A 27,917-nucleotide genomic window follows, 5' to 3' on the forward strand; every position below is an offset into this window, starting at 1 on the left:
ACTCAGCGGGTGAGGCAGCATCTATGGAGCGAAGGAGAAAGGCGACGTTTCGGGTCGAGACCCAAGATGGAAATTTCTTTTCAATGTTTTAAACTCTATAATCTATCTCTCTTCCACCAAGATGCAGCACAGAACGCCACAGGAGATCCATTTGCCCTGTGGCTATCAAACTGTACAATGCCTCACACTTCTGTCATTGGGTAGCCTGACTCTCCTCCCCTCCCCGATCTTTGCACATCCCCAATCCTGGACTTTCCACTCATCAGTTTAATTTCATGTTTCATGCATCTTGCTGAGTTTTATGACCAATTTCTCTCCTTTTTTTTTTAACCAAAAATAATTTAAATATTTACAGTAATATGTAGAGTGCAAAATAAATTGAAATAAGACCCGCTGTCAAAATGCAAGTCAAACAAATATTCTTCAATGCTAATTAAACTATTATAAAACTCTATCACATTCCTTATTAAGGATACATTCCACCCCCCGCGGTGCCCAGCGGTCCCGGAAATCCCCCAAGGCGCCCGTGGACAGCGCATAGTCCCACCCTAACCCCACCCAGGCACGGACATAACCCTGGAATAGGGGCAGGCAGCGGCTCGGGCAGAGCCCTCTTCCGCCTGGCGCTCCAATTTCTCTCCTGGAATAAATATAGTTCTATCGTATCAATAGACAATAAACAATAGGTGCAGGAGTAGGCCATTCGGCTCTTCAGATTCAGATTCAGATTCAGATTCAGATTCAGATTCAATTTTAATTGTCATTGTCAGTGTACAGTACAGAGACAACAAAATGCATTTAGCATCTCCCTGGAAGAGCGACATAGCAAATGATTTGAATAAATAATAATAAGTGTCCGGGGGGGATGGTGATTGGCTCTTCAAGCCAGCACCGCCATTCAATGTGATCATGGCTGATCATCCCCAATCAGTACCCCGTTCCTGCCTTTTCCCCATATCCCCTGACTCCGCTATTTTTAAGAGCCCTATCTAAGCTCTCTCTTGAAAACATCCAGAGAACCGGCCTCCACCGCCCTCTGAGGCAGAGAATTCCACAGACTCACAACTCTCTGTGAGAAAAAGTGTTTCCTCATCCCCGTTCTAAATGGCTTACCCCTTATTCTTAAACTGTGTGGCCCCTGGTACCGTATCATAGACAACAAAACCAACATCCTTGGAACCAAACTAGTGGACTTTTATGACATTCAAGTAAATACACAGTGTACGGGATTCGATAAGGTTCGACTTACCAGATTCCTTTACTTTGTGCTACAGCGGTGTAGGATAAAAAGGATAATGTTTCAATGACCTGAAAAAAAAACAAGAAGAATTAATGGTAGACAAAAGTGCTGGAGAAACTCAGCGGGCGAGGCAGCATCTATGGAGCGAAGGAAATAGACAACGTTTCGGGCCGAAGCCCTTCATCAGAATTAATGAATGGCTTTGACTTATACGGAGGATGTGGTCAAGATGTCAACGAGGGACTCTGTTAAACGACCGCAGAACGATGAGGTGATTGAGTTACGTAGAACTATGAGGTGTAACAAGCGAACACCCAAGGGAAGGACACATGAGGAGGATGTACAGAAGATGATAACACAACTTGTCCAGTCTACCTCAGGGAGGGCATGGACTTCCATCAACAGGTAGACACAAAATGCTGGAGTAACTCAGCGGGTCAGGCAGCATCTCTGGAGAGAAGGCATGGGTCCTGACACGTCACCCATTCCTTCTCTCCAGAGATGCTGCCTGACCCGCTGAGTTACTCCAGCATTTTGTGTCTATCTTCGCTTTAAACCAGCATCTGCATTTCTTTCCCACACACGAGTTCCATCAATGGGCATCTTTGGTTTGTAAGGACTGAGCCTAAGACTCTCTTGAAGTTCTACTGATCACGTGCTGGTTTGGTAATTCAAAGCTCCCAACACAGGCGACTTTTTGTGCCCTAGCCACTGAAAAATCTACAAACTGTTATTACAATCGCTTCACACTCTTAAATCTATATTCCTACAGCAACTATGATCTTATCTGTACACTGTGAATGGATTAATCATGCATTGTCTTTCTGCTGGCTGGTTAGCACACAACAAAAAGATTTTCACTGTACCTCGGTACACGTGACAATAAATTAAGATTCAGATTCAGATTCAGATTCAATTTTAATTGTCAATGTCAGTGCACAGTACAGAGACAACGAAATGCATTTAAACTGCTTTGACCAGCAATCCCCACTCATTAACACTGTCCTACACTAGGGATAACCGTTACATATATACCAAGGCCTACAAACAATACAATACTGTTTATTGTCATTTGAACCTCAAATGAAGTTCAAACGAAATTTGGTTTATCAAAAACCTGCACGTCTTTGGAGTGTGAAAGAAAACCAAAGTTCTCGGAGAAAACCCACGCGGTCATGGGAAGAACATAAAACTCCGTACAGACAAGCACACCATCGCCGGGATCGAACCAAGATCTCGGGCACTGTAAGTGCTGTAAGGCAACAACTCTACCACCTCACCACCATGCCGCCCAACTTGCCGTGCCGACTTGTGGTGTGGTTTTATCTTCCGCCACTTACGGGTATCAAAAGCGCACAGAGTAATAGTGGGCAGAGTGAAAAGTTGCAACCAGCTGATAACGAAAGTCCTTCCATTCATCTTGCACCTGCCATGATATCTGTTCATCCAAAGGCACTCTACAGCAATGAGTCACCATAGTGTCAACTGTGTGTAAATCGGGTGGTCTTAGCAAGGGTTCCTTCACCAGAGTTTGTGGAACGATAATGTCAAGTCTTGGTTATGTTATTACATCCAGTCACAGTGAAACAGGAGGCAAACATTGATTGGCACTTTTAGCACCTTAATAGTGTCATACAACATGGAAACAGGCCCTTGGAATTCGCTACCGTAGAGTGTTACTGAGGTTAGAGTGGATATACAGTAGGTAAAGAAGAAATAGATAATTATTTGAAAGATAAAGGAATTGAGGATTTTGAGTTGACTGTAGAGTCATAGATTGATACAGTGTGGAAACAGGCCCTTCGGCCCAACTTGCCCACACCAGCCAACATGTCCCAGCTACACTAGTCCCACCAGCCAGCGCTTGCTCCACATCCCTCCAAACCTGTCCTATCCATGTACCTATATAACTGTTTCTTAAACATTGCGATAGTCCCAGCCTCAACGACCTTCCTCCAGCAGCTCGTTCCGTACACGCATAATATGACAATAACAAAATTAGTTCACTTTCAAAGGAAAGTAAGTTGGGATTAAAATTCGGTGGCCTGGTTAAATTCATAGGTCATTGGAGCAGAATTAGGCCATTCGGCCCATCAACTCCGCCATTCAATCGTGGCTGACCTATCTTTCCCTCTCAACCCCATTTCCTGCCTTCTCCCCATAACATTTGATCCCCGTACAAATCAAGAATTATGGGAGGAATGTTGATCAGGTGTGTGAAAAAAAATTCATACCTGATACGGCAATGGCTTGAATTCTCTTTTGACCCCAGCGCAGAGCTTAATGTGACTAAAACATAAATGTATGTGGTGTGAAGGGTAACTTTAACCTCATTCTATTGAGCCACATAGCCATGAACAGTACATCAACACTTCCTCACTAGCACTAATTACCATGGCAACATAATTTTCTATGTTTCTATGTTTCTAACCCTAGTATAGAGAATGTTCACCAGACTGATTCCTGGGATGTCAGGACTTTCATGTGAAGAAAGACTGGATAGACTCGGCTTGTACTCGATAGAATTTAGAAAATTGAGGGGGGATCTTATAGAAACTTACAAAATTCTTAAGGGGTTGGACAGGCTAGATGCAGGAAGATTGCTCCCGATGTTGGGGAAGTCCAGAACAAGGGGTCACAGTTTAAGGATAAGGGGGAAATCTTTTAGGACCGAGATGAGGAAAACATTTTTCACACAGAGAGTGGTGAATCTGTGGAATTCTCTGCCACGGAAGGTAGTTGAGGCCACAGTTCATTGGCTATATTTAAGAGGGAGTTAGATGTGGCCCTTGTGGCTAAAAGGATCAGGGGGTATGGAGAGAAGGCAGGTACAGGATACTGAGTTGGATGATCAGCCATGATCATATTGAATGGCGGTGCAGGCTCGAAGGGCCGAATGGCCTACTCCTGCACCTATTGTCTATGTTTCTATATTTCTAACCCTGGTCTCACTATGTCGGAGATATTCCCCTTGTCGTGTCCGCCCTTCCCCATCCTCTATGTGAACTTCTCCAACTTTCCAGTTCTGATAAAGAGGCTTTAGCACGAAACGCTAACTCTGTTCCTCTTTCCACGACACGGAGGTGATTGCGTTTCCCCGAACCAGACCTTGTGTGGTTTAAAATCATCACAAAACCAGTTGGTGGCAGGGTGGCGCAGTGGTAGAGTTGCTGCCTAACAGCGCCAGAGGCTCATGTTCCATCCTGACTACAGGTTCTATCTGTGCGGAGTTTGTACCTACTCCCCAAGACCTGCACGGGCTGTCTCCGGGATCTCCAGTTTCCCCCCACACTCCAAAGACGTACAGGTTTGTAGATTAATTGGCTTTGGTAAAATTGTGAATGGTCCCTAATATAGGGCCTGTCCCACTTAGGAGACCTAAACAGCAACCTCTGGTGACCTTGCCCACCACCCAAGGTTTTCATGAGGTCACCGGAGGTTTTGGTCACTCTCCCTAATGGTTGAAAGTGGTCTCCGTATGGTCGAGGCTTCATCTTGGTTGCTGCTATTTTATCATCATGGTTAAAAATTGTCTCGACTAAAAATAGGTTGCCGTTTTAAAAATCGATCATTTTTTAGTCGCAGGTCTAGTCGAAGCCGGTTTTCTTCATAGTTGAGGAAGGTTTTCAACATGTGTGTGGGAGGTGGGTAGGAGGTTGCAGGTCACCTCGACCTTGATTTTTTTTTGGGTGGCGGGCAAGGTCACCAGAGGTCGCTGTTTAGGTCTCCTAAGTGGGACAGGCCCTTTAGTGTGTGGGGATCGCTGGTCGGCGCGGACTCGGTGGGCCGAAGGGCCAGTTTCCGCACTGTACTTCTAAATTAAACTAAACTAATTCACATTCTGGGCAGGGTAATGCTTGAACTGGTTCCATCTTCCTTCGCTCCATAGATTGCTGCCTCACCCGCTGAGTTTCCAGCATCTGAGTCTACCTTCGATTTTTCCAGCATCTGCAGTTCCTTCTTAAACTTCTCTCCAGAGATGCTATCTATCCCGCTGAGTTACTCCAGCATTTTTGTGTCTATCTTCTTTCTGGAGGTGATAACTTCTAAATTACCGCCCTTAAAATGCCTTGCCCAACACCTGAATGTCCTAAGGTGCTTTACACATGGTAAACGCCTACAGGGAGAGGAATCGCTGTGGTTGATTTGTGCAATGGTAAATATGTGTGGTGCGTTAACATCTCGCAAGACATCAGGCACAACGGACAAGACAGGAATGAGGAAGCTAGATAGGAGGAAGTAAGGCAGCTTACTCTTCTGTTCCTGCATTCACCCAGAGATCCCCAGATGCTCTTGGTGATAGTAATTCCAAATTAAAAGCCCACATGAGTCAGTAATGAGATGATTAATTTGTAAGCTACTGTACGTCATAGCTTTATGTTTGGAGGTGAGTGTATGGAAGCAGCTGCCGGAGGAGATAGTCAACACAGATACTATTGCAACTTTTAAGAAGCATTTGGAAAGGTGCATGGATAGACAATAGACAATAGGTGCAGGAGTAGGCCATTTGGCCCTTCGAGCCAGCAACGCCATTCAATGTGATCATGGCTGATCATCCCCAATCAGTACCCCGTTCCTGCCTTCTCCCCATATCCCCCGACTCCGCTATTTTTAAGAGCCCTATCTAGCTTGCTCTTGAAAGCATCCAGAGAACCTGCCTCCACCGCCCTCTGAGGCAGAGAATTCCACAGACTCACAACTCTCTGTGAGATAAAGTGTTTCTTCTCTTTGTTGCTGTTTCGTCAAAATCCACGGGAGCTCTGAGTTAAGTCTGCCTGTGCTTTGCCTCTCCTGTTCATCTGTTTTCCCCCTCTGACTCACTTCTAACCCTCCTCCCACTTGGGCTAGAGCCACGGGAGCTCTGTGGACCGGCTTAGAAGGATATGGACCAAATGCAGGCAGGTGTGACAAGTGTAGATGGGGCACGTTGGGCGGCGTGGGCAAGTTGGTCAGATGGTGATGTAGAACAAGGGAATGAAAAATATGCAACAATGATAAATGAAACAGGACATTGTTAGCAGGTAGACAAAAATTCTGGAGGAACTCAGCGGGTGAGGCAGCATCTATGGAGAGAAGGAATAGGTGAAGTTTCGGTGTTAGCTGTGTGTTAGGTGCGAACCAGTACAGCCAATGAGATAAAGTGTACAGATTTGAATTATTATATGCAAGAAGTAAAATGTACTGTGAGATTATTTCAACTTTACTAGTGGGAAATTTACACCAGCCCAGTCGCTCATTTCAAAGATCAAACACCACGTGTGGTTCTGCACAAGGCTGATATCCTGCCACAAGTTAGCTAGGTGTGTGCCAACTTTGTTATTGACATATTCCTAAATCACACCCGGCCTTGCACTGCACGCTGCCAGCACCAGCAAGCCGATTGCAACATTACTCCTTGAACTGACGGAGCACAGTGAAATTCTTTGTTTGCACGCCCAAGGTACACAAATAGTGGCCACCTAGGGCACTGAGGAAGTTACAAAGTATGCTGGCCCTCCAATGTTCTCTCCCCACCCTCCCCCAACAGTGGTTCCTCCACGGCCAGGTCCCCATTGTCCAATGTTCCCCCACACCCCCTCACCCCCTTCACCCCGCTCATCCCTCTTGGTACAGCCAACGCCAAGGCTCGGTGGGGGAGGGCCACAGTCTAGGGTCCTTCCGCTGCTGGACATAGGGGGCACGGTATGGTGGAGACGCCCCTCAATTTAAATTAAATTAAGGGAAGGTATCCCACGCCAGGGGGCCACATGAGTGGCATGGGTGGGGGACATTATTTGTGGAAGTGAAAATATCAAATGGAATTTTCGCACTGTAAACACTGTATATATTTATTACTTGGACAGGGGCCACAGAGTGGAATGGGTGGGGACTGTTTGGTGAAATTTTGAAAAATGTAAAGAATTGTACTGAAAAAGCTTGTATAGTCTCCGAAAATGTCGGATGAATTTGTTTGTTTGAATGGTTCAGGAATTGTATATATTTATCAATGAATAAAGTCTATTTTGAAATTAAAAAAAAAAAAAAAAAAAAAAAAATCTCTCTTCCTCTCCAATGGCCTCCCCGCCCCCCGCTCCCCCAAGGGCGATCCCCCCCCGCAGATGCCGGGTCCCCTCCACCCCCCCTCCTCACGCTCTCATCACCTGTTGGCCGGTGTGGGCAAGTTGGGCCGAAGGGCCTGTTTCCTCTCTACATCACTCTATGACTCTATGCCCTATGAAGAAGAGTCCTGACCCAAAATGTCACCTATCCATGTGCTCCAGAGATGCTGCCTGACCCAGTGGCGTAGCGTGGGGGGGTGCAGTGGGGCGGTTGCCCCGGGCGCTAAATTTTTAGGGGCGCAAAAAAATTGTTGAATAAATTTTTTAAATAAAATTCAGAGACTCGGGGAGCTGTTGGAGCGAGGAGAGGTTACCTGGAGCTGTGAGTATAAAAACAGCACGGGCCAGGCCACCGCTAATGCCGCCCCAGCTCCGAGTTCTGGTCGCCGCTGCCTCTGTCCCCCCCCCGCTAATGAGGAGGCGCAAAACTTTAAACTGCCCCGGGCGCTCAAAACCCACCCTACGCCACTGGCCTGACCTGCTGAGTTACTCCAGCACTTTGTGTCCTTTTGTGTATTAATCTGTAGCTGCAGTTCCTTCCTACACATTTTGTCTGCGGTTCCAGTTCAGTTTGGTTTATTGACACGTGTACTGAGGAAGAGGGAAAGCTTTTGTTGCATGCTAATCAGACAACGGAAAGACAATACATGATTACAATCGCACCATTTGCAGTGTGTAGATACATGATAAGGGGATGACGTTTAGTGCAAGTATATCCAGTAAAGTCTGATCAAGGATAGTTCGAGGGTCACCAATGAGATAGATAGTAGTTCAGCACCGCTCTCTGGTTGTGGGAGGATGATTCAGTTGCCTGATAACAGCTGGGAAGAAACTGTCCCTGAATCTGGAGGTGTGTGTTTCACACTTCCCTCTGTTGTATCAAATTTCTCGTATGTTGCTAAACTTACTTGGCTAATAAAGTATGATTATGAATATGATTGTAGATAAGTGATGTTCCTGGCATTATTAGTGACAGTCAGCACAAGCATTGTGGACCGAAGGGCCTGCCTTCTGCTGTACTGTTCCATGTTAATGCTCCCACAGACTGCCCTCAGTGATGCATTGAGGCACCGTACTCTGTCTTGGGCTCACACACTTTGAAGTGGACTGTGGAGCCGCAGATTTCCGATTCAGACAATACTCGCAGCCCATGCTAATGCCCCTGAGCGGGAGGTGGCATGAAGTGACTCATAACCATTTAAACCTCAGGAGAACAGTGCACCCGCATCAAGCAATGTGGCTTTGAACCACGTATAAAGGACCAGGTTTCTCTAAACTAAACTAAACTAAACTAAACTAAACTCAACTAAACTAAACTAAACTAAACTAAACTAAACTAAACTCAACTAAACTAAACTAAACTAACTAAACTAAACTAAACTAAACTAAACTAAACTAAACTAAACTAAACTAAACTAAACTAAACTTAAACGAAACTAAACTAAACTAAACGAAACTAAACTAAACTAAACTAAACTAAACTAAATTAAACTAAACTAAACTAAACTAAACTAAACTAAACTAAATTAAACTAAACTAAACTAAACTAAACTAAATGCCTCAAGGAGTTAAAGATATTTGTGGAAGGTAAGATACAGTGCCTTACATATTGTTTCGGACAAAGACCTATCATTTATTTATTTGCTACTTTACTCCACAATTTGAGATTTGTAATAAATGGGGGGACTATGTATAAACACAGCTGTAATAAACACTGCTATGTATAAACATTGGTCTGAAGAAGGGTTTCGACCCGAAACGTTGCCTATTTTCTTCGTTCCGTAGATGCTGCCTCACCCCCTGAGTTTCTCCAGCATTTTTGTCTACCAATGTATAAACACTGCTGTCATTTCTACATGGTGAAACCAAAATGTATAAAAATGGCCTTTATTACTGACAATAGACAATAGACAATAGACAATGGGTGCAGGGGTAGGCCATTTGGCACTTCGAGCCAGCACCGCCATTCAATATGATCATCCCCAATCAGTGCCCCGTTCCAGCCTTCTCCCCATATCCCCTGACTCCGCTATTTTTAAGAGCCCTATCTAGCTCTCTCTTGAAAGTATCCGGAGAACCTGTTTCCACCGCCCTCTGAGGCAGAGAATTCCACAGACTCACCACTCTCTGCGAGGAAAAAATGGTGTTCTCATCTCTGTTCTAAATGGCTTACTCCGTATTCTTAAACTGTGGCCCCTGGTTCTGGACTGCCCCAATATCGGGAACATGTTTCCTGCCTCGGGAACATGTTTATTAAAACCTGACAATGTGCACTTTAACCACATGTGGTTTTTTTTCTATTATAAATCTCAAATTGTGGCGTACAGAGGCAAATAAATAAATGATGGATGGGTCTTTGTCCCAAACATTATGGGGGGCACTGCAACTGTATCGTGAAATCTCTGCCTTAAAAATAAGAAACTAGTTATGAGAAATAGCCTGGGGTGACGGAGCAAGCAAAATGTCTTGGAGGGAACTGGTGACTGGTGATGATGAGTGGGATAAAGGCAGCAGCAAGCAAAACTACAGGCTGCTAACTGGAAACCAAGTGGTCAGAACAGGGGGAAGGGTGACCACAGATTTCATCTGCCAAAGCATTCCTGTCCCAAACAGAAATAGATATCTGCTTGGTCTTCTCCAGCTGGTTTTGTCCTGATTCAGCACAAATAAAATGGATGAATCAGCGACTAGTCAAGTTTATTTACACGGGAAATACCGAGCCACCGAGTCCGCACCGACCAGCGATCCCCGCACACTATCCTACACACACCAGGGACAATTTACATTTACACCAAGCCAATTAGCCCACAAACCTGTACGCCTTTGGAGTGTGGGAGGAAACCGAAGATCTCCAGAATTTTGGTCCCCTAATTTGAGGAAGGACATTCTCTAATGTTGTATAACGTTAGTACCTTCACCAATGTAAAGCACTTTGGTCAACGAGAGTTGTTTAAATGTGCTATAGAAATAAAAGTGACTTGACTTGACTTGAAAGATCTTCTGGGGAAATGGAGCCTGCCATAGAGGAAGGACCATGTTAGGCTAGAGCCGACATTGACTTATATGGCCTTTGCAATCTTCCTGTGGCGGTTCAGAGGTTATTGCGCTGTGATGAGCCGCTGCAGAGCGATGCAGCCTCATGCACGCCTCGGAGCCATTTCCTGCCAGAAACCGCAACGTGCACTTTACACAAAGTCAAAGCCTTCATCCTGACTGATCTGCTGAAGCAACCATACCAGCCTGTATTTGCCCCAGCCTCAGCTCACAAGGAAACATTGTTATACCTGCTGCTGGGGGGTTCATAGTGAAGCCATTCTTTAGTCAGAGGGTGGTGAATCTGTGGAATTCTTTGCCACAAAAGGCTGTGGAGGCCATCAATGGATATTTTTAAGGTAGAGATAGATAGATAGATAGATACCGAATAGTGAATAGAGTGGATGTGGAGAGGATATTTCCGACAGTGGAAGAGTCTGGGACCAGAGGTCAGAGCCTCAGAATTATAGAACGTTCCTTTAGGAAGGAGATGAGGAGAAATGTCTTTAGTCAGAGGGTGGGAGAACTTTATAAGAACTTTTTTCACACAGAGAGTGGTGAATCTCTGGAACTCTCTGCCACAGAAGGTAGTCGAGGCCACAGTTCATTGGCTATATTTAAGAGGGAGTTAGATGTGGCCCTTGTGGCTAAGGGGATCAGGGGGTATGGAGAGAAGGCAGGTACGGGATACTGAGTTGGATGATCAGCCATGATCATATTGAATGGCGGTGCAGGCTCGAAGGGCCGAATGGCCTACTCCTGCACCTAATTTCTATGTTTCTATGTTTCTATACGTGGAATTCTTTGCCACAGAAGGCTGTGGAGGCCAAGTCAGTGAATGAAGGCAGGAGAATGGGGTTTGGAGGGAGAGATAGATCAGCCATGATTGAATGGCGGAGTGATGGACCGAATGGCCTAATTCTGCTCCTATCACTTATGAACATTCATTGGTGATGTGCTGAAAAATCTACCAACCACAAGTCTTTGGAAGACAGTGAGGCAGGCAGATAAGACCATAACTCATGAGACATTGTCTGCCATGGTTTCTACATTCCAGAGGTGCAGATATTACAGGGCCTGGGTTCAATCCTGACCTCGGGTGGGACCACCATTTGCATGATCTTTATAAGACATAGGAACGGAATTAGGCCATTCGGCCCATCAAGTCCTCTCCAATTTACCGACAAACACGCACATCTTTGAGATGTGGAAGGAAACCGGAGCACCCACAAACCTGGAAACTCCACATAGACAGCACCCGTAGTCAGAATCAAACCCGGGTCTTTGGTGAGGCAGCGACACACTACCAGCCGCTTGATGAAGACATCATAAATTAGTTATAGAGTCATAAAGTGTGGGAAATAGCCCTTCAGCCCAACATGTCCACACTCTCCAACATGTATAACATCTACACTAGACCCTCTGCCTTTGTCAGATCCATATTCCTCTAAAACTTTATCCATATACCTGTCTAATTCTTTCTTAAACGTTGCAATAGTCCCAGCCTCAACGACCTCCTCTGGCAGCTAATTCCATACACCCACCACCCTTTGTGTGAAGAAGTTACCCCTCAGATTCCTATTAAACCTTTTCCCCTTCACCTTAAACCTATGCCCTCTGGTTCTCGATTCCCCTACTTTGGGCAAGAGACTCTGTGCATCTACCCGATCTATTCCTCTCATGATTTTACACATCTCTGTAAGATCATTAGTTTGTGCAGATAAAAAATATCTTAAGGCCAGACTCGTGTTCTGTATACAAGGGGAAATAAAGCACATCCCACAACCTCAGCAACAGTTAAATTTAATCTCGATCAGTCACCACTTCAAACAGTGGATGAGTATTTCCTGGCAGTGAATCTGCACAGTTTTCACTCAGCTACAGGTAAGTCTGCTTCTCCCTTGATCGGCCCTCACTGGCTTTACCTTGCACTAAACATTATTCCCTTATCATGTGTAGTTTTAGTTTTGAGATACAGCGTGGAAACAGGCCCTTCGGCAAAACGAGCCCACACCGACCAGCGATCCCCGCACATTCACACTACTTTACACTAGGGATAATTTAACCTTTTTACCAAAGCCAAAAGGCAGGAGCAGCAAAGAATCGGTGTTGAGTGTGAACAATGTGCAGAGCAAAGTGTGAGTGTGAAGAGTAGTGAGCAGTCTGTTCACCATTACAAGACCATGGATTAGTGAGACCTTTAAGTAGTGTTGCATTTGGCTTGTCAGTATCATCAGCAGATCTGTGAGTGACACCAGCAATAATCATTCAAAACCCCAGGTGGATGGCAATTTGAGCCTGTAGTCCTGGCAACACCCTCAGAAATCCCTGCACCCTTTCTAGCTTAAACACATTCTCAATGCAGTGGGTGCTGTGAATCTTTGAAACACTTTGGGTTCTCTCAGAGTGTTTCCCAGTGCGTACCATTAAGGCCTTGAGCAAACCGAAGATAGACACAAAATGCTGGAGTAACTCAGCGAGACAGGCAGCATCTCTGGAAAGAAGGAATGAATGGGTGGCATTTCGGGTCGAGACCCTTCTTCAGACTGGTTAGGGCTAAGAGCAACGATGATGTGGTGAGCAAAAGAACAATAACCATATAACCATATAACAATTACAGCACGGAAACAGGCCATCTCGACCCTTCTAGTCCGTGCCGAACACATATTCTCCCCTAGTCCCATATACCTGCGCTCAGACCATAACCTTCCATTCCCTTCCCGTCCATATAACTATCCAATCCAATGAATGAAAGATATGCAAAAAACTATAGATGATAAGGGAAACAGGCCATTGTTAGCTGTTTGTAGGGGGTTCGAGAAACTCACCACTGTTCTACGAGATGTTTTATTTTGTGACTCAGGGTATGGGTCTCCTACGGCAGTGGGGACCAAAATTGAACGCAATACTCCAAATGCAGCCTCGCCTAAAATCGAATGTTGGTTTCGGACCAACCTGAAGTCGTTGTTTGCACAAATCTACAGGCAAGCATTGCTCTGTGAGGTTTCTCAGTGGAGCTGTGAGTGATGTGGTTACAGGCAGAATGTGATATCTGCAGCTCAACTTTGCTGCAACACATCACCGACACTTGTAGGAGGAAGTCCAAGCCCCAGCCTACTACCCAGAGGAGCCTCCAGGCAGGAGGTCTTGGTGCTGGCTCATGCACTCAGGTCCCTTCAATATCGAGGATCCTGTATCATACAAATTTCTCCCATGTTCATAAGTGATAGGAGCAGAATTAGGCCATTCAGCCCATCAAGTCTATGCCACCATTCTCTCTACCTCGGCACACATGCCAATAAACCAAACTAAACTTGAAATATCGAAACAGCACTCCTCCTAGCAGGCAAAGCAGATCACTTACAAAAGACGTGGTCTGCATTTATGGAACTATTACAAGCATAAGGTGCAATAATAAGTTAAAACATAAAGGCTACCAGGACCTGGTAATGGGGGGTATAAAATACATTTTTAATAAAAACACGGTTGGTATATCCTTTTTTGCGGAGTTTTGTGTTACAATAGAGCGATTGATTTTCCTTTCTTCTTTTTTTTCTTTTCTTTCTAGGGTCTTATTTCTTTTCTTTGCTTCCTTCTCTAATTCCTTCCCTAAGGGGTTCTCTTCTCCCAACACTTTCCTGCACCTTCACGATTCTTGCTTACTTTCCTTACTTCTTTTATTTCTATCTTTCTTAAAGCTCAAAAAATGAAGTGGTACAACATAATGTAATAAGATATATGCGATGTATTAATGTGATTTACTGTACTGCTAATAAAAATAAAATTAAAAAAAAAAAAAAAAAGAAAAAGAAATATCGAAACATAGAAAATAGATGCAGGAGTAGGCCATTCGGCCCTTTGAGCTAGCACCACCATTCAATATGATCATGGCTGGTCATCCAGAATCAATACCTCGTTCCTACTTTCTCCCCCATATCCCTTGATTCCCATTAACCCTAAGAGCTATATCTAAATCTTTCTTGAAAACATCCAGTGAATCGCCTTCCACTGCCTTCTGAGGCAGAGAATTTTACAGATTCACAACTCTCTGGGTGAAAACGTTTTTCCTCATCTCAGTCCTAAATGGCAAACCCCTTATTCTTAAACTGTGGTCCCTGGTTCTGGACTCCCCCAACATTGGGAACTTTTTCCCTGCATCTAGCCTGTCCAACCCCTTAAGAAACCTATGTTTCTATAAGATACCCTCTCATCCTTCTAAATTCCAGTGAATACAAGCCAGGTTGATCCATTCTTTCATCAATGAAAGTATACATAAGTACAACCATTTTCCCACACAATAAGAGTGTTGGAATAGTAGATGGCATCGCGTTTCAGGTTACAAAAACATTTCATTGTACCTCGGCACTTGCTACTGGGACAGTACACAAAGGTCTCCACAATTCTGGAGCCATTCTGTAACCAGGCGCTGAGCCCATGATTCCAGCCTGAAACATACAGATCATACCTTAGCGAAATCTCGGACATCAAACAGATCGAAGGCTTCAAATAGTTCGTTCTTCCTCATGTTGAACTTTTCACAGCAAGCATTCAAAAAGGTCCTGATGTTCTTGAGACAGAGGAACTGCAATGCAAGAAGCAAAAAGCACAGAGACAAAGTAAGTAAGCTGGAATATAAAAATGGCATATTGCATAATTGAATGGGGTAATTTAGTTCATAGATACAGCGTGGAAACAGGCCCTTCGGCCCACCGCGTCCGTGCTGATCAGCGATCCCCGCACACTAGTTCCATGTAATCCAAGTATCACATCCTACACCCTAGGGGGAAATTTACTGAAGCCAATTAACCTCCAAACCCGCTCCTCTTTGGGATGTGGGTGAAAACCGGCGAACCCGAGGAAAACCCACGCGGTCCCGGGGGGAAACGTGCAAACTCCACACAGACAGCACCCGTGGCCAGGATCGAACCCTGGTCTCTGGCCCAGTAAGGCAACAGCTCTACCACTGCGCCATAATGCCTCCCCTCTATATAAGCTGCATTAATTTAATGAAAAAAGAATACTTAGATTAATATCACAATTCCCTCTACAACTACTAAGTGTTGTGCAGGGATTGATGTAAATGTACATCAACTTTTTCTACTTAAAGGTAGTGGCAACTTTTCGAGAAACTTCATCACTGTTTTACGAATGTTTTATGGCACCAGGGTATGGGTCTTACGTGTTTGTCCCAAAGTGACGCAAACTTTGCTTCCTCGCCTATCCTACATCCCAACTTCTTTCTTAAAGGTCGTAGTTTCAGATCTGTCATGCAAGCTTTCAACAATTATTTCCTGCTGGCTGTTTTTGTTTTTCGTCAGAATGTCTGGATGCCTCAAAACTCAACACTTCACCGAACTTGTCTTCTCTCTTCCTATTCTCCTCTTCTGGCCTGGCCTTTTTCTTTCGTCTTTTCCTGTCTGTTTGTCTCTTCTCTCTTCCCTCCTTCTCTGTTTCTTCCTTCTCTCGAATTTCCCTCTCCCCCCCTCCTCTCCTTTTCCATCCTCTGTTTCTTGCCTTCTGTCTTCTCTTCTCTTTTGTCTCTTCTCTTTCTCTGTCCTTGCTTTTCCTCTTCTCTTTTTCTCCCCTCCTTCTTTTTTTTTCTTCTTCTTCTGCTTTCTTTTTTCTCTCTTCTTTCTGTCTCTTCTTCCTCTCTTACTTTCTTCTCTCTCTCTGGGCCTCTCTCTTCTTCTGGTCTCTTCTCTCTCTCTGCTTTCTCTCTTCTTCTTCTTCCCCTTTCTCTTCTCTCTCTGGCCTCTTTCCCTCTCTTCTCTTCTCTTCCCCTCTCTTGCTGTTCTTCCCTCCTCTTTCTCTTTTCCTTTCTCCTCTCTCTCCTCTCTCTCCTGGCTTTCTTTTCCTGCTTCTTTTCTTTTTCTCTTCTCCTTTTCCTCTCTTCCTTCCTCTTTGTGGGCTTCTTCTTCTTTTTCTCCCCTTCCCTTCTTCTTCTCTTCCTTTCTTTTTTTCTTTTTCTTTCTCTTCTTGCCCTCTCTTCTCTTTTCTCTCTCTCTCCCCTTCTCCTCTCTCCTGGCTCTCTCTCCTCCCTTCTTTCTCTTCTTCTTCTTTTTCTGATTCTTTCTTCTGCTCTCCTCTCTCTTTATTCCTTCCTTCTTCTTTTTCTTTCTTCTCCTTCTGGCTCCTCCCTCTCTCTCCCTTCTCTTTCTCTCTTCTCTCTTCTCTCTTTTAACTCTCCTCCCTCTCCCTCTGTTTTCTGTCTCTTCTCCTCTTGTCTTCTCTTCTCTTCTTTTCTTTCTCTTCCTTCTTCTTCTTTCTTCCTTCTCTTCTCTCTCTTCTTTTTCCTTGCTTTCCCCTTCTTTTCTTTCTTCTCTTTTTCCCTTCTCTCTCTTTCTCTTTTCTTTTTCTCCTTGCTCTTTTTCCTCTCTTTTCTCGTTCCTCTGGTCTTCTGCCCTCTTCCTTTTCTCCCTCCTTCTCTTTGCCCTTTCTCTTCCTCTTCTTCTCTTTGTCTTTTTCTTTCCCCTGTTTCTCTTTCTCTCCTTCTCTTCTTCTTTCCCTCTTCTCCTTTTTCTGTTTTCCCTTTCTTCCTCTTCTCCCTTTCTTCTTCTTCTTTCTCTCCTTCTCCTTTTTTCTTTCTCTCTCCTTTGCTTTTCCCCTTCCTTTCTTCTTCTCTCCTAGGCCTCCTCTTCTTCTCTGTTCTTTCCTCTTCTCTTCCTCCCTTTCTTTTTTGCTCTCTTCTCTCTTCCTGCTTCTTTCTCTTCTGGCTTCCTCTCTCTTCCCCTTCTTCTTCTGTCCTCTTCTTTTCCTTTCCTCTCTTCTTTTCTTTCTTTCTCTCTTTCTTCTTCTTTTCTTTTTCTCTTCCTCTTCTTCTTTCTCTCCCTTTTGTCTCTCCCTTCTTTTCTTTCCCTTTTCTCTCTTTCCCTTCTCTTTTCTTCTCTTTCCTCTTCTTTCTTCCCTTTTTTTCTCCTTCTGCCCTCCTCCCTCTCTTCTTCTCTGCCTCTTTGTTTTTCCCCCTCTCTCCCCTCTTTTCTTTTCTCTTCTTCCCTCTCTGCTTCTCTTTTCTCTCCTCTTCCTCTTTCTTTCTTTCTTCTCCCTTCCTTTCTCCCTCTTCTTCCTCCTTCTCTTCTTCCTTTCTTCTCTCTCTCTTCTCTCTCTCTCTTCTTCTCTCTCTTGCTTCCTCTCTCTTTCTTCTCTCTTCTGTCTTTTTTCTCCTCTCTTTCTTCTTTTCTTCCCGCTCTGGCTCTTTGCTTCTGTCCTCTCTTCTTTCTCCCTTTCCTCTTCTTCCCTCTGACTTTTTCTGCTTTCTTTGTTCTTCTTCTTTCCTCCCATCTTTCTGCCCCCTCCTCTGTCTCTTGTTCTTCTCCTCTCTTGCCTGTTTCCTCTCTCTCTTCCTTTCCTCTTTCTGCTTTCCTCTCTTTTTTCCCCTGCTCTCCCTTTTTTTCTGTTTCCTCACCTGCTGGTCCTCCCTCCTGTCCTTCCCTGTCTTGCTGGAACTCTGCTTTTGTCCTTTCTCTGACAGCTTCTCTTTTCTTTCTGTCTCTCTCTTCTTCTTTTTTGCTGCTCTTTTTCTTCTTGTTTTCTGGTTTTTTTCTTCTCTTCCTTCTGTTCTCTTTCCTTCTTTGGCCTCTTTTTCCTAGTTTTCCTGCTCCCTGTTCTCCTCTCTTCTCTTTGGTCTTTGCTTTCTTCTCTCTCCCTTTCTTCTCCCTGGTCTCCCCCCTCTTTTGTTCTCCTGGAATATCAAAAATTCACTCCTCTTCTTTCTAATTGTCATGGGGTAACTTGTCTTTTCTTCTAGATCTCTTTCCTCCTTCCTCTTTCTCTGGAAAACCCCCCTTCGGCCCCCCTGCGTCCTTCTTCTCTCTTCCTGTCCCCCTGTCTTCTAGTTCCCTGTCCTTTCATCCACGTTCTCCTTCCTGCCTCTCTCTCTTTTTCTGAAGCCTTCTCCATTCCAAACCCTCCTCTCTTTTCTTCTCTCTTTCTGGGCTTCTTTCCCTCTCTCCCCTCTTTCCCTGTCTGGGCCTTGGTTTCCTGCCCTTCTCTGGGATTTGTGCTGACTTTCTCTTCTTTCCCTTCCTGTTTCTGGTCTCTCTCCCTCTCTGCAACAGCTCTTTCCAGGTTCGTCCTTTTCTTCTCTGCCTTTCCCCCACTGCACCTCTCCCCTCTATCTAAGTCTGCATTAACTTTAATGAAAAATGATTCCTTAGATTAATATCACACCCTCTACAACTACTAAGTGTTGTGCATATTTACTCAACTTTTTTCTCTTAAAGGGAGTGGCACACATTCACAAAGTCATTGTGGAATGTTAACTTAGTGTTTGTGGAGGCTTTCACAAAGACATGTTCTCTGCCCCCTCCCATTGTACTAATAATCTATTCACTTGAATAATTACACATTCTCTTCTCCTTTCCAGAGGCAGGGACTTTCGGCCAATATGAATGGATGACTAAATGAGCACACATTTAGGGTGGTGAATCTGTGGAATTCTTTGCCACAGACGGCTGTGGAGGCCAAGTCAGTGGATATTTTTAAGGCAGAGATAGATAGATTCTCGATTAGTACGGGTGTCAGAGGGGAGAAGGCAGGAGGGCGGTGGAGGCCGGTTCTCTGGATGATTTCAAGAGAGAGCTAGATAGGGCTCTTAAAAATAGCGGAGTCAGGGGATATGGGGAGAAGGCAGGAACGGGGTACTGATTGGGGATGATCAGCCATGACCACATTGAATGGCGGTGCTGGCTCGAAGGGACGAATGGCCTACTCCTGCACCTATTGTCTATTGTCTATTGAGAATGGGGTTAGGAGGGAGAGATTGATCAGCCATGGTTGAATGGCGGAGTAGTGCGAGATGAAACCAAAGATCTCAGAGAAAACCCATGCAGGTCACGGGGAGAACGTACAAACTCAGTACAGACAGCACCCGTAGTCAGGATGGAACCCAGGTCTCTGGCGCTGTGAGGCAGCAACTCTACCGCTGCACCACCGTGCCACCCTTAATGTTCTGTACTTGGAAACACAGGGTAGGTTCAGAGACTCAAACGAAAAATTCTTCACCATCATCTTCCAGTAATCATATTGGCTTTGGTTGCTAATCCCAGCAACTGCACACAGCAAATATTTTCATCAGTCACCCACAATTATGGGGAAGTGTTGCTGTACAGGCAGGACATGTGATAGTGTAGGCATCCGAATAGTGTCATAGACTTAGATAGCACACAAGCAGTTGCAGCCCAACATGGTCGTTGATCAAGTAGCCTATGTGAGCTTGACCCACATGCCCGGATTTGGCACATTTATTCCCCCCCATCCCCCACCACCCCCCACCCACTCCCCACACACCTTTCCTATCCACTTCAGTTAATACCACTGTCCCACTTAGGAAACCTGAACGGAAACCTCTGGAGACTTTGCGCCCCACCCAAGGTTTCCGTGCGGTTCCTGGAGGTTGCAGGTGGTTGCTGGAGGTTGCAGGTAGTGGAAGCAGGTAGGGAGACTGACAAAAACCTCCGGGAACCTCCGGGAACCACACAGAAACCTTGGGCGGGGCGCAAAGTCTCCAGAGGTTTCCGTTCAGGTTTCCTAAGTGGGACATGGGCATTACAATTTCAGTTTTATTCATTGCCACGTGTACCGAGGTACAGTGAAAAGCTTTTGTTGCGTGTTAACCAGTCAGCGGAAAGACAATACATGATCACAATCAAGCCATCCACAGTGTATAGATAGACACATGATAAGGGAATAAGGGGATATGGATCATGTGAGGGCCAATGAGATCAGGATTTTGTAGTTGATCCGGTGGGAGATGGGAAGCCAGTGAAGTTGTTTGAGGACTGGAGTGATGTGATGCCAGGATTTGGTGTGGGTGATGAGTCGGGCGGCTGCGTTCTGGACCAGTTGTAGTCGGTTGATGTAAGTGGAGCTGATGCCATGGAGAAGTGAGTTGCAATAGTCCAGTCAGGAGGAGATGAAGGCATGGATGAGTCTTTCAGCAGCGGGAGGTGTGAGAGAGGGTCTGAGTTTGGCGATGTTGCGGAGATGAAAGAAGGAGGTTTTAATGACATGGCGGATGTGAGGCTCAAGGGAGAGGGTGGAATCAAAGATCATGCCAAGGTTGCGGGCCTGGGGAGATGGGGAGACAGTGGTGCCGTCGATGGTGAGAGTGGGGTTATTGATTTTGCTGAGTGTGGATTTGGAGCCTATGAGGAGGAATTCTGTCTTATCGCTAAAGATGTCCACGAGAGCCCTGAGTACCGACGAGCGGCCATTACTGTAACTCTCCGCGTTCAAATCAGGGCAAACTCGGGAGAGCTCTTGGACTGAACTCGTACAGTGGGACAGGGGTTTAAGACTAAAGGTATTGTGGGCCGAAGGGCTTGTTTCTGTGTTGTATTATTTTATGTTCTTTGCCCTTGGCTGCTCTGTCACATTGCGATAACTCAGTTAATAACATCTATGCAAACTTGACATCTGAATAGGGTTGAGAAGCCTTCTTTTTGAATGGCCTGCATACTTTTGGGCTAGTAAATAATTATAAATAGCAACCACTTAGTCCCTTATTAGTGTTGTTGGCTCAGATCAGTAACGACCAGAAGCAGCAACAGCCAAAATCATGCTTTGGACTTTAGAGATACAGCATAGAAACAGGATCTTCGGGCCACCACCCAGGACCGCGCAGACCAGCGATAACCTGGTACACTAGCACTATCCTACACACCAGCGACAATTTTCAACTTGCCGAAGCCAATTATCCTACAAAGCTTCACGTCATTGGAGCGTGGGAGGAAACTGGAGCACCCGCAGAAAACCCAGAACAGGGAGAACGTACAAACTCCGTACAGACAGCACCCGTAGTCAGGATCGAACCCGGGTCTCTACTGAGGATAGACACAAAGTGCTGCAGTAACTCAGCGGGTCAGGCAGCATCTCTGGAGAAAACGGACGTTTCGGGTAAGAAAATTAGCTTCCTCACACACCCCTGACTCGAAACATCCATTTTCTCCAGAGTTGCTGCCTGATCTGCTGAGTTACTGCAGCGCTTTTCCTCACTATTCCGGCATCTGCGGTTCCTCGTGTCTCCAATATCACTGCAGGTATTTTTTGTGAAGAACAAAGAATTTGCAAATTTCCCAACAATGGAACCACCTTCCTGCTTGATGTGTAAGTGAATTCCTTTTCTTTGTGCCATATCAACTGGAAAATCATGCATCTCCTTTGTGTGGCCAAATGCAACGTTAATCCTGTAATTGGCTATATATATCAGCGGCACTGCTGTAAAGCTTTCACAAACTTTCCTCACTCTATGGTGGGTTTATATTACCAAGAATGTGCTGGCAACATTACACGTGACGCCAATCTTTCATTGCACAATCCTGGTTACAGAGAAGAAATGTGCGACATGGCATATACTGTATAACAGGGACAACTTACCTTCACCACTCCTGTCACAGTGAATTGAAATTCAACAATTCAAGTTAGTTCAGTTTAGTTTAGTTTGGAATAGTGTAATATCATTCGGTTTAGTTTAACTTAGTTTAGTTTTGGTATCGTATAGACATAGAAACATAGACAATAGGTGCAGGAGTAGAGGCCATTCGGCCCTTCGAGCCTGCACCGCCATTCAATATGATCATGGCTGATCATCCAACTCAGTATCCCATCCCTGCCTTCTCTCCATATCCCCTGATACCTTTAGCCACAAGAGCCACATCTAACTCCCTCTTAAATATGGCCAATGAACGGTGGCCTCAACTACCCTCTGTGGCAGAGAATTCCACAGATTCACCACTCTCTGTGTGAAAAATGTTTCGGTCCGAAAAGATTTCCGCCTTATCCTTAAACTGTGACTCCTTGTTCTGGAATAGAATATACTATACTATACCGACCAAACCATACTGTACCAAAAACACACTGGATGGCCACCAGTGGTCACAGGAGTGGAAGGCAACCTCATCTCCATTACACTGCTACATCTCTTCACCAGATAACAGCTGTCCAGGATCTGACCTCCCCGGAGGAGCGTAGGTGAAGCTCAACAGACTTGGTACTGGAGTTGGGTGTTTCAACGCCAGCGTGTGGAGATGGGGACTCCCTCCGCCAGAGCCCAGCCTGTGAATGCGGAGCAGACCAACACAGACAGCCAACCATGACATCTCTGGGTGCCCGCTCTACCACCCACCAAACGGAGCTGTGTCAGGGCCTGGCAGACATTGACACCAACAGAGACAACAACCTGGCTGCTCAACACCCGGCTTGAGATCTAACTATTCCTTTGGTTTATGCTTCATTCACAAGAAGAAGGAGTATTGTATAGTTAAGTTAAGTTAAGTTAAGTTAGTTAAGTTAAGTCAAGTCAAATCAAGTCAAGTCAAGTCAAGTCAAGTCAAGTCAAGTCAAGTCAAGTCAAGTTAAGTCAAGTCAAGTCAAGTCAAGTCAAGTCAAGTCAAGTCAAGTCAAGTCAAGTCAAGTCAAGTCAAGTCAAGTCAAGTCAAGTCAAGTTAAGTTAAGTTAAGTTAAGTTGTTAGTTTAGTTTAGTTTAGTTTAGTTTAGTTTGGAGATATAGAGTGGAAACAGGCCCATCAGCCGACCAGTTCAGTTCCGTTGAGTTTATTGTCACGTGTACCCAGGTACAGTGAAAAGCTTTGTTGCGTGCTAACCAGTCAGCAGAAAGACAATGCATGGTTACAATCGAGCCCTTCACAGTGTACAGATACATGATAAGGAAATAACGTTTAGTGCATTCAAGTCCGATTAAGGATAGTCCGCGGGTCATCAAAGAGGTAGCTAGTAGTTCAGCACTGCTCTCTGCTTGTGGTGGGATGATTCAGTTATCTGTGACCACCGATCACCTACACACTAATGCTATGTTACCCCAGTTTCACATCCTACACACTAGGGGACAATTTACAGACGCCAATTGACCTACAAGGCTAAGAGAATAAAAGACATGCAAAAAAGTTACGATGATAAAGGAAAGAGGCCATTGTTAGCTGTTTGTAGGGTGAAAATGAGAAGCTAGTGCAACTTGGGTAGGGGAGGGATAGAGAGAGGGAATGCCCAAATCCTGCACGTCTTTGAAATGTGGGAAGAGACTGGAGCATTCGGAGCAATCTGAAAACCATGGCTCCAGGTTCAGGAACAGCTTCATCAGGCTATTAAACACAATAAATACAAATCAGTCTGGCCTGATAATGGCCTCAGGTCCACATGACCCAGAAAACAGCTCAGTTAACGATATTTGAGGAAGCTTCCAATAAAGGTAACTCTCTTCCCTTTGATAAAAGCCTCCTCATTTCAATTGTAAGTCTGGCCAGGGGAGTGGGGCTAGGAGGGAGAGATAGGTCAGCTATGATTGAATGGTGGAGTAGACGTGATGGGCCGAATGGCCTAATTCTGCTCCTATCAATTATGATTATTATTATGAATCTCACTCTGTTTAATACCCCAAGAGTCAAGTCAAGAATGTTTAATTGTCATAGGTCCCAAACCTGAACAATGACATTCTTACTCGCAGCAGCATAACTGGTCTGTAAACACAATACTCAGTGGATAAGTGAACAAAAAAAGTTTGATAAATTAATAAAAATATTAGTGCAAAACAAGACAAAAGCCTGAAGTCCCTACTGCAACCAATACAGTGCCATAGTTTGATGGTTAGTTTGGTGTTTCTAGTGTTCAAGAGCCTGGTGGTTGCAGGGAAGAAGCTGCTGCTGAACCTGGAGACTTCTGCACCTTCTAACCGATGGCAGAAGTGAAATGAGATCACGGCCAGGGTGTTGTGGGTCCTGGGTGATGCCTATTTGAGGCAGCGCCTCCTGTAGATCCCTTCGATGGTGGGGAGGTCAGTACCTGTGGCACACCAGGGAGTATTTTCTCCACGCTGATCTAACTCCACGCACAGGTAGATAGTAGTTCAGGACTGCTCTGAAGAAGGGTCTCGACCCGAAACGTCACCCATTCCTTTTCTCCAGAGATGCTGCCTGTCCCGCTGAGTTACTCCAGCTTTTTGTGCCCAACTTCAGATTAAATCAGTATCTGCATCTCCTTCCCACACTGCTCTTTAGTTGTTGGTAGGATGGGGTAGGAGATTGCAACCTTCACGTGGTCCGCCCTGTTTCGACGAATGCAATCAACCTGGCGTGCACAATCAAATAAAATCAAATAGAACAAGTTGTCCTACAACTTTAGGCTGTGCACGCCATACACAAGAAGAAAAGAAGTTGGTAGGATGGTTCAGTTGCCTGATAACAGCTGGGAAGAAACTGCCCCTGAATCTGGGTGTGTGTGTTTACACACTTCCGTACCTTTTGCTCGATGGGAGAGGACTTGAAAGAAATATATACGTTTTTATTCCTGTTTTTATACTTGAAAGAAGTAGATAAAATTATGAGACTGGGTAGGCAATCAGAACTTTTTTGCTCAGCATTTCCACAGAGGATATTCTGTTAGTCTCTTAGCTCAAAGCTAATTTTCACATCAGTATTTGTTACAGGGCTGCAGTGTGTTATTAGTTTCGAAGGGAACTAGAAGCCACTAGAATATTCTGACGAATGATATATCTATTGACATTGACCGAGGAACCTCTTGAAATAGAGGATGTGGATTTGAATAGTTCGATTTACGTGGCTGGCGGGCATGTATTTCAGAAGTTGCAACATTTTCACGGCACAAAGAGAAACCGTATCCATTAGCCGGGCCGGTGACACAAGTTTCATGTGAAATCAAATCAAGAATGTTTTATTGTCATATGTGCCAGAAAGAACAATATAATTCTTACTTCCAGCAGCACAACTGAATATGTAAACATAGTACACTGTGGACAGTATAATAAACAAGAAAAAATCGTTCAAATATCCACACATACTGCAAAAGTCTATTATTATTTGTTATTTGCACTGTATTTGTTATTTATTGAACTTTTTCTTTTTTTTCCCATTTTATACAATGTTTACATATTAACTTTATCTGTTGTGCTGCAGCAAGTAAGAATTTCATTGTCCCGTCTGGTACATATGACAATAAAACACACTTGACTCTTGATATACATGATAAGGGAATAATGTTTAGTGCAAGATAAAACCTGTAAAGTCCAATCAAAGATAGTCGAAGGGTCTTGACCCGAAACGTCACCCATTCCTTCTCTCCAGAGATGCTGCCTGTCCCGCTGAGTTACTCCAGCTTTTTGTGTCTAGCCTCAAGAACCTTATTTTTTTACGGGGCTCAGGTTAAAACAAGCATACGCATTCACAGTGCAGTGGTTTTGCTGCATGTGTAGAGCATGCAGCTGCTTTTAGAACGTGCAGTAGTTCCTCAACCTTTGCACAGAATGCGTTGCCTCTCAGTGTTCCACATTGCGCCCTCATTTTGCATATTTCACTTTCAATTCACAGCTGAACTTCTGCAATCGTCTACAGTAAGCGGAGTATTGTTCTGCTGTACTCCCTTCCCCTGTGAGTCCCCCATAAGAAACTATTCTAACTCCTGCCCGCAAGTTTGGTTTAGTTTTTTTAGCTCAGAGGTACAGCACAGAAACTGGACCCTCACCAGGGCCAGCATATCCTTCCTCAGATATAGTGCCCAAAATTGCTCACAATACTCCAGATGTGGCCTGACCAGTGCCTTATAGAGCCTCACATTACATCCCTCTTTTTGTATACAAGCCTTCTCGGATAGTTCTATGCTATCCCAATTTTTCATGTACTCCCTACACACTAGGGGCAACTTACAGAGGGCCAATTAACCGACAAACCCGCACATCCGTGGCATGCGGAGCCGGAGCACCCGGAGGAAACCCACGAGGTCACAGGTTGAACGTGCAAACTCCACATAGCCAGCACACGAGGTCAGGATCAAACCCGGGTCTCTGGCGCTGGGAGGCAGTGGCTCAACCAGCTGGGCCACCATGCCCGAACACCAGGCAGTACAGAATCGCACTGTCACCTTGCTTCAGAATTCAGTGGTGGCACCTGCAGTCCAGCAGAGTTGTGTTAGTTTTGTTGTGACTCTGTCTCAAGCAACAATGGGTCATCTCTGATCTTGTGGTTTTTCTGTGTGCTGAAGTTATGACTAGTCACTACCTCTTTAGTTCAGCGACACAGCGCGGAAACAGGCCCTTCGGCCCACCGAGTCTGCGCCGACCAGCCATCACCTCGCACACCCTGTCCCACTTAGGAAACCTGAACGGAAACCTCTGGAGACTTTGCGCCCCACCCAAGGTTTCCGTGCGGTTCCCGGAGGTTGCAGGTGGTTGCCGGAGGTTGCAGGTGGTTGCCGGAGGTTGCAGGTAGGGAAACTGACAAAAACCTCCAGGAACCTCCGGGAACCGCACGGAAACCTTGGGTGGGGCGCAAAGTCTCCAGAGGTTTCCGTTCAGGTTTCCTAAGTGGGACAGGGGCTTAACACTATCCTACACACACCGGGGACAATTTACAATTTTACCAACGCTAATTAACCTACAAACCCGTATGTCTTTGGGAGGAAACCGGAGCACCAGGAGAAAACCCACGCAGGTCACAGGGAGAATGTATGAACTCTGTACAGACAGCATCCGTAGTCAGGATGGAACAAAAATTGGAAAATTAGTGGATACTGAAGAAGTTTGTCAAAGAACACAGCAGGATATAAATCTGTTGGAAAGATGGATGGAGAAATGGGAGATGGGGTTTAATCCAGATGGGTATGTGGTCTCTCATTTTGGGAGATCAAATAGAAGAGGGAATGATTCAACAGGATCCTGAGGAGCATTGATGTAGAGAAAGAGAGAGAACTTACTGGTCCATAGTACCCTGAATGTTGCAACACAAGTTATTAGTGATAAAGAGAGGCTACGACATACATGTCTTCTTTGGTCAAGGCATTGAATATAAAAGTTGGGAAGTAGTGTTGCAACGACCAAGAAGACTGCAACAACCAGGTTCAGGAATAGCTACTTTCCCACAGCCATCAGGCTATTAAACCTGGCTCGGACAAAACTCTGAACATTAGTCTTGGACAAACCTCTGAACAAAACTCTGCCCATAATCTGTTATTTGCACTATCAGTTTATTTATTCATGTGTGTATATATTTATATAATGGTATATGGACACACTGATCTGTTTTGTAGTCAATGCCTACTATGTTCTGTTGTGCTGAAGCAAAGCAAGAATTTAATTGTCCTATCAGGGACACATGACAATCTCTTGAATCTTGGGAAAGCTTTGAACTGTATACAAATTTGGTTGGGCCAATTTGGAGTTTTGTGTGCTGTTCTGGTAGCCCCATTACAGGAAGGATGTGAAGATTTAGGTGAGGGTGCAGGAGAGGTTAAGCAGGGTTTTTCCTGGATCGGAGGGTCATGCAGACTCTGTAATTGAGAGGAAACCTGATAGAATTGCATGGGGCCACACAGCAGATTGCTGCCTCACAGAGACCCAGGTTCGATCCTGACTACGGGTGCTGCCTAGTATTGAGTTTGTACATTCTCCCTGTGACCACATGGCTTTTCTCCGGGTGATCCAGCATCCTCCCACATCCCAAGGACGTGCAGCTTTGTAAGTTAATTGGCTTCTGTAAATTACCCCTAGTGTGTAGGCTGCATAACTGGGATAACACAGAGCTAGAGTT

General features: G+C 45.0%; 1 protein-coding gene across 1 annotated transcript in view; it reads right to left on the bottom strand.

The window, feature by feature from the left end:
* The window catches only part of LOC129714491 (proto-oncogene vav-like), a 65,593-nt gene that overhangs the window by 32,143 nt on the left and 5,533 nt on the right, over positions 1-27,917 (bottom strand). The window contains exons 2-3 of the mRNA XM_055664132.1: positions 14,837-14,953; positions 1,250-1,308 (exon numbers count right to left, since the gene is read on the bottom strand). Coding sequence (XP_055520107.1) covers positions 1,250-1,308; positions 14,837-14,953 — 176 coding nt within the window. The remainder of the gene's footprint in view (positions 1-1,249; positions 1,309-14,836; positions 14,954-27,917) is intronic.

This window comes from Leucoraja erinacea, chromosome 39, assembly GCF_028641065.1.
Source record: "Leucoraja erinacea ecotype New England chromosome 39, Leri_hhj_1, whole genome shotgun sequence".
NCBI classification, from domain to species: domain Eukaryota; kingdom Metazoa; phylum Chordata; class Chondrichthyes; order Rajiformes; family Rajidae; genus Leucoraja; species Leucoraja erinaceus.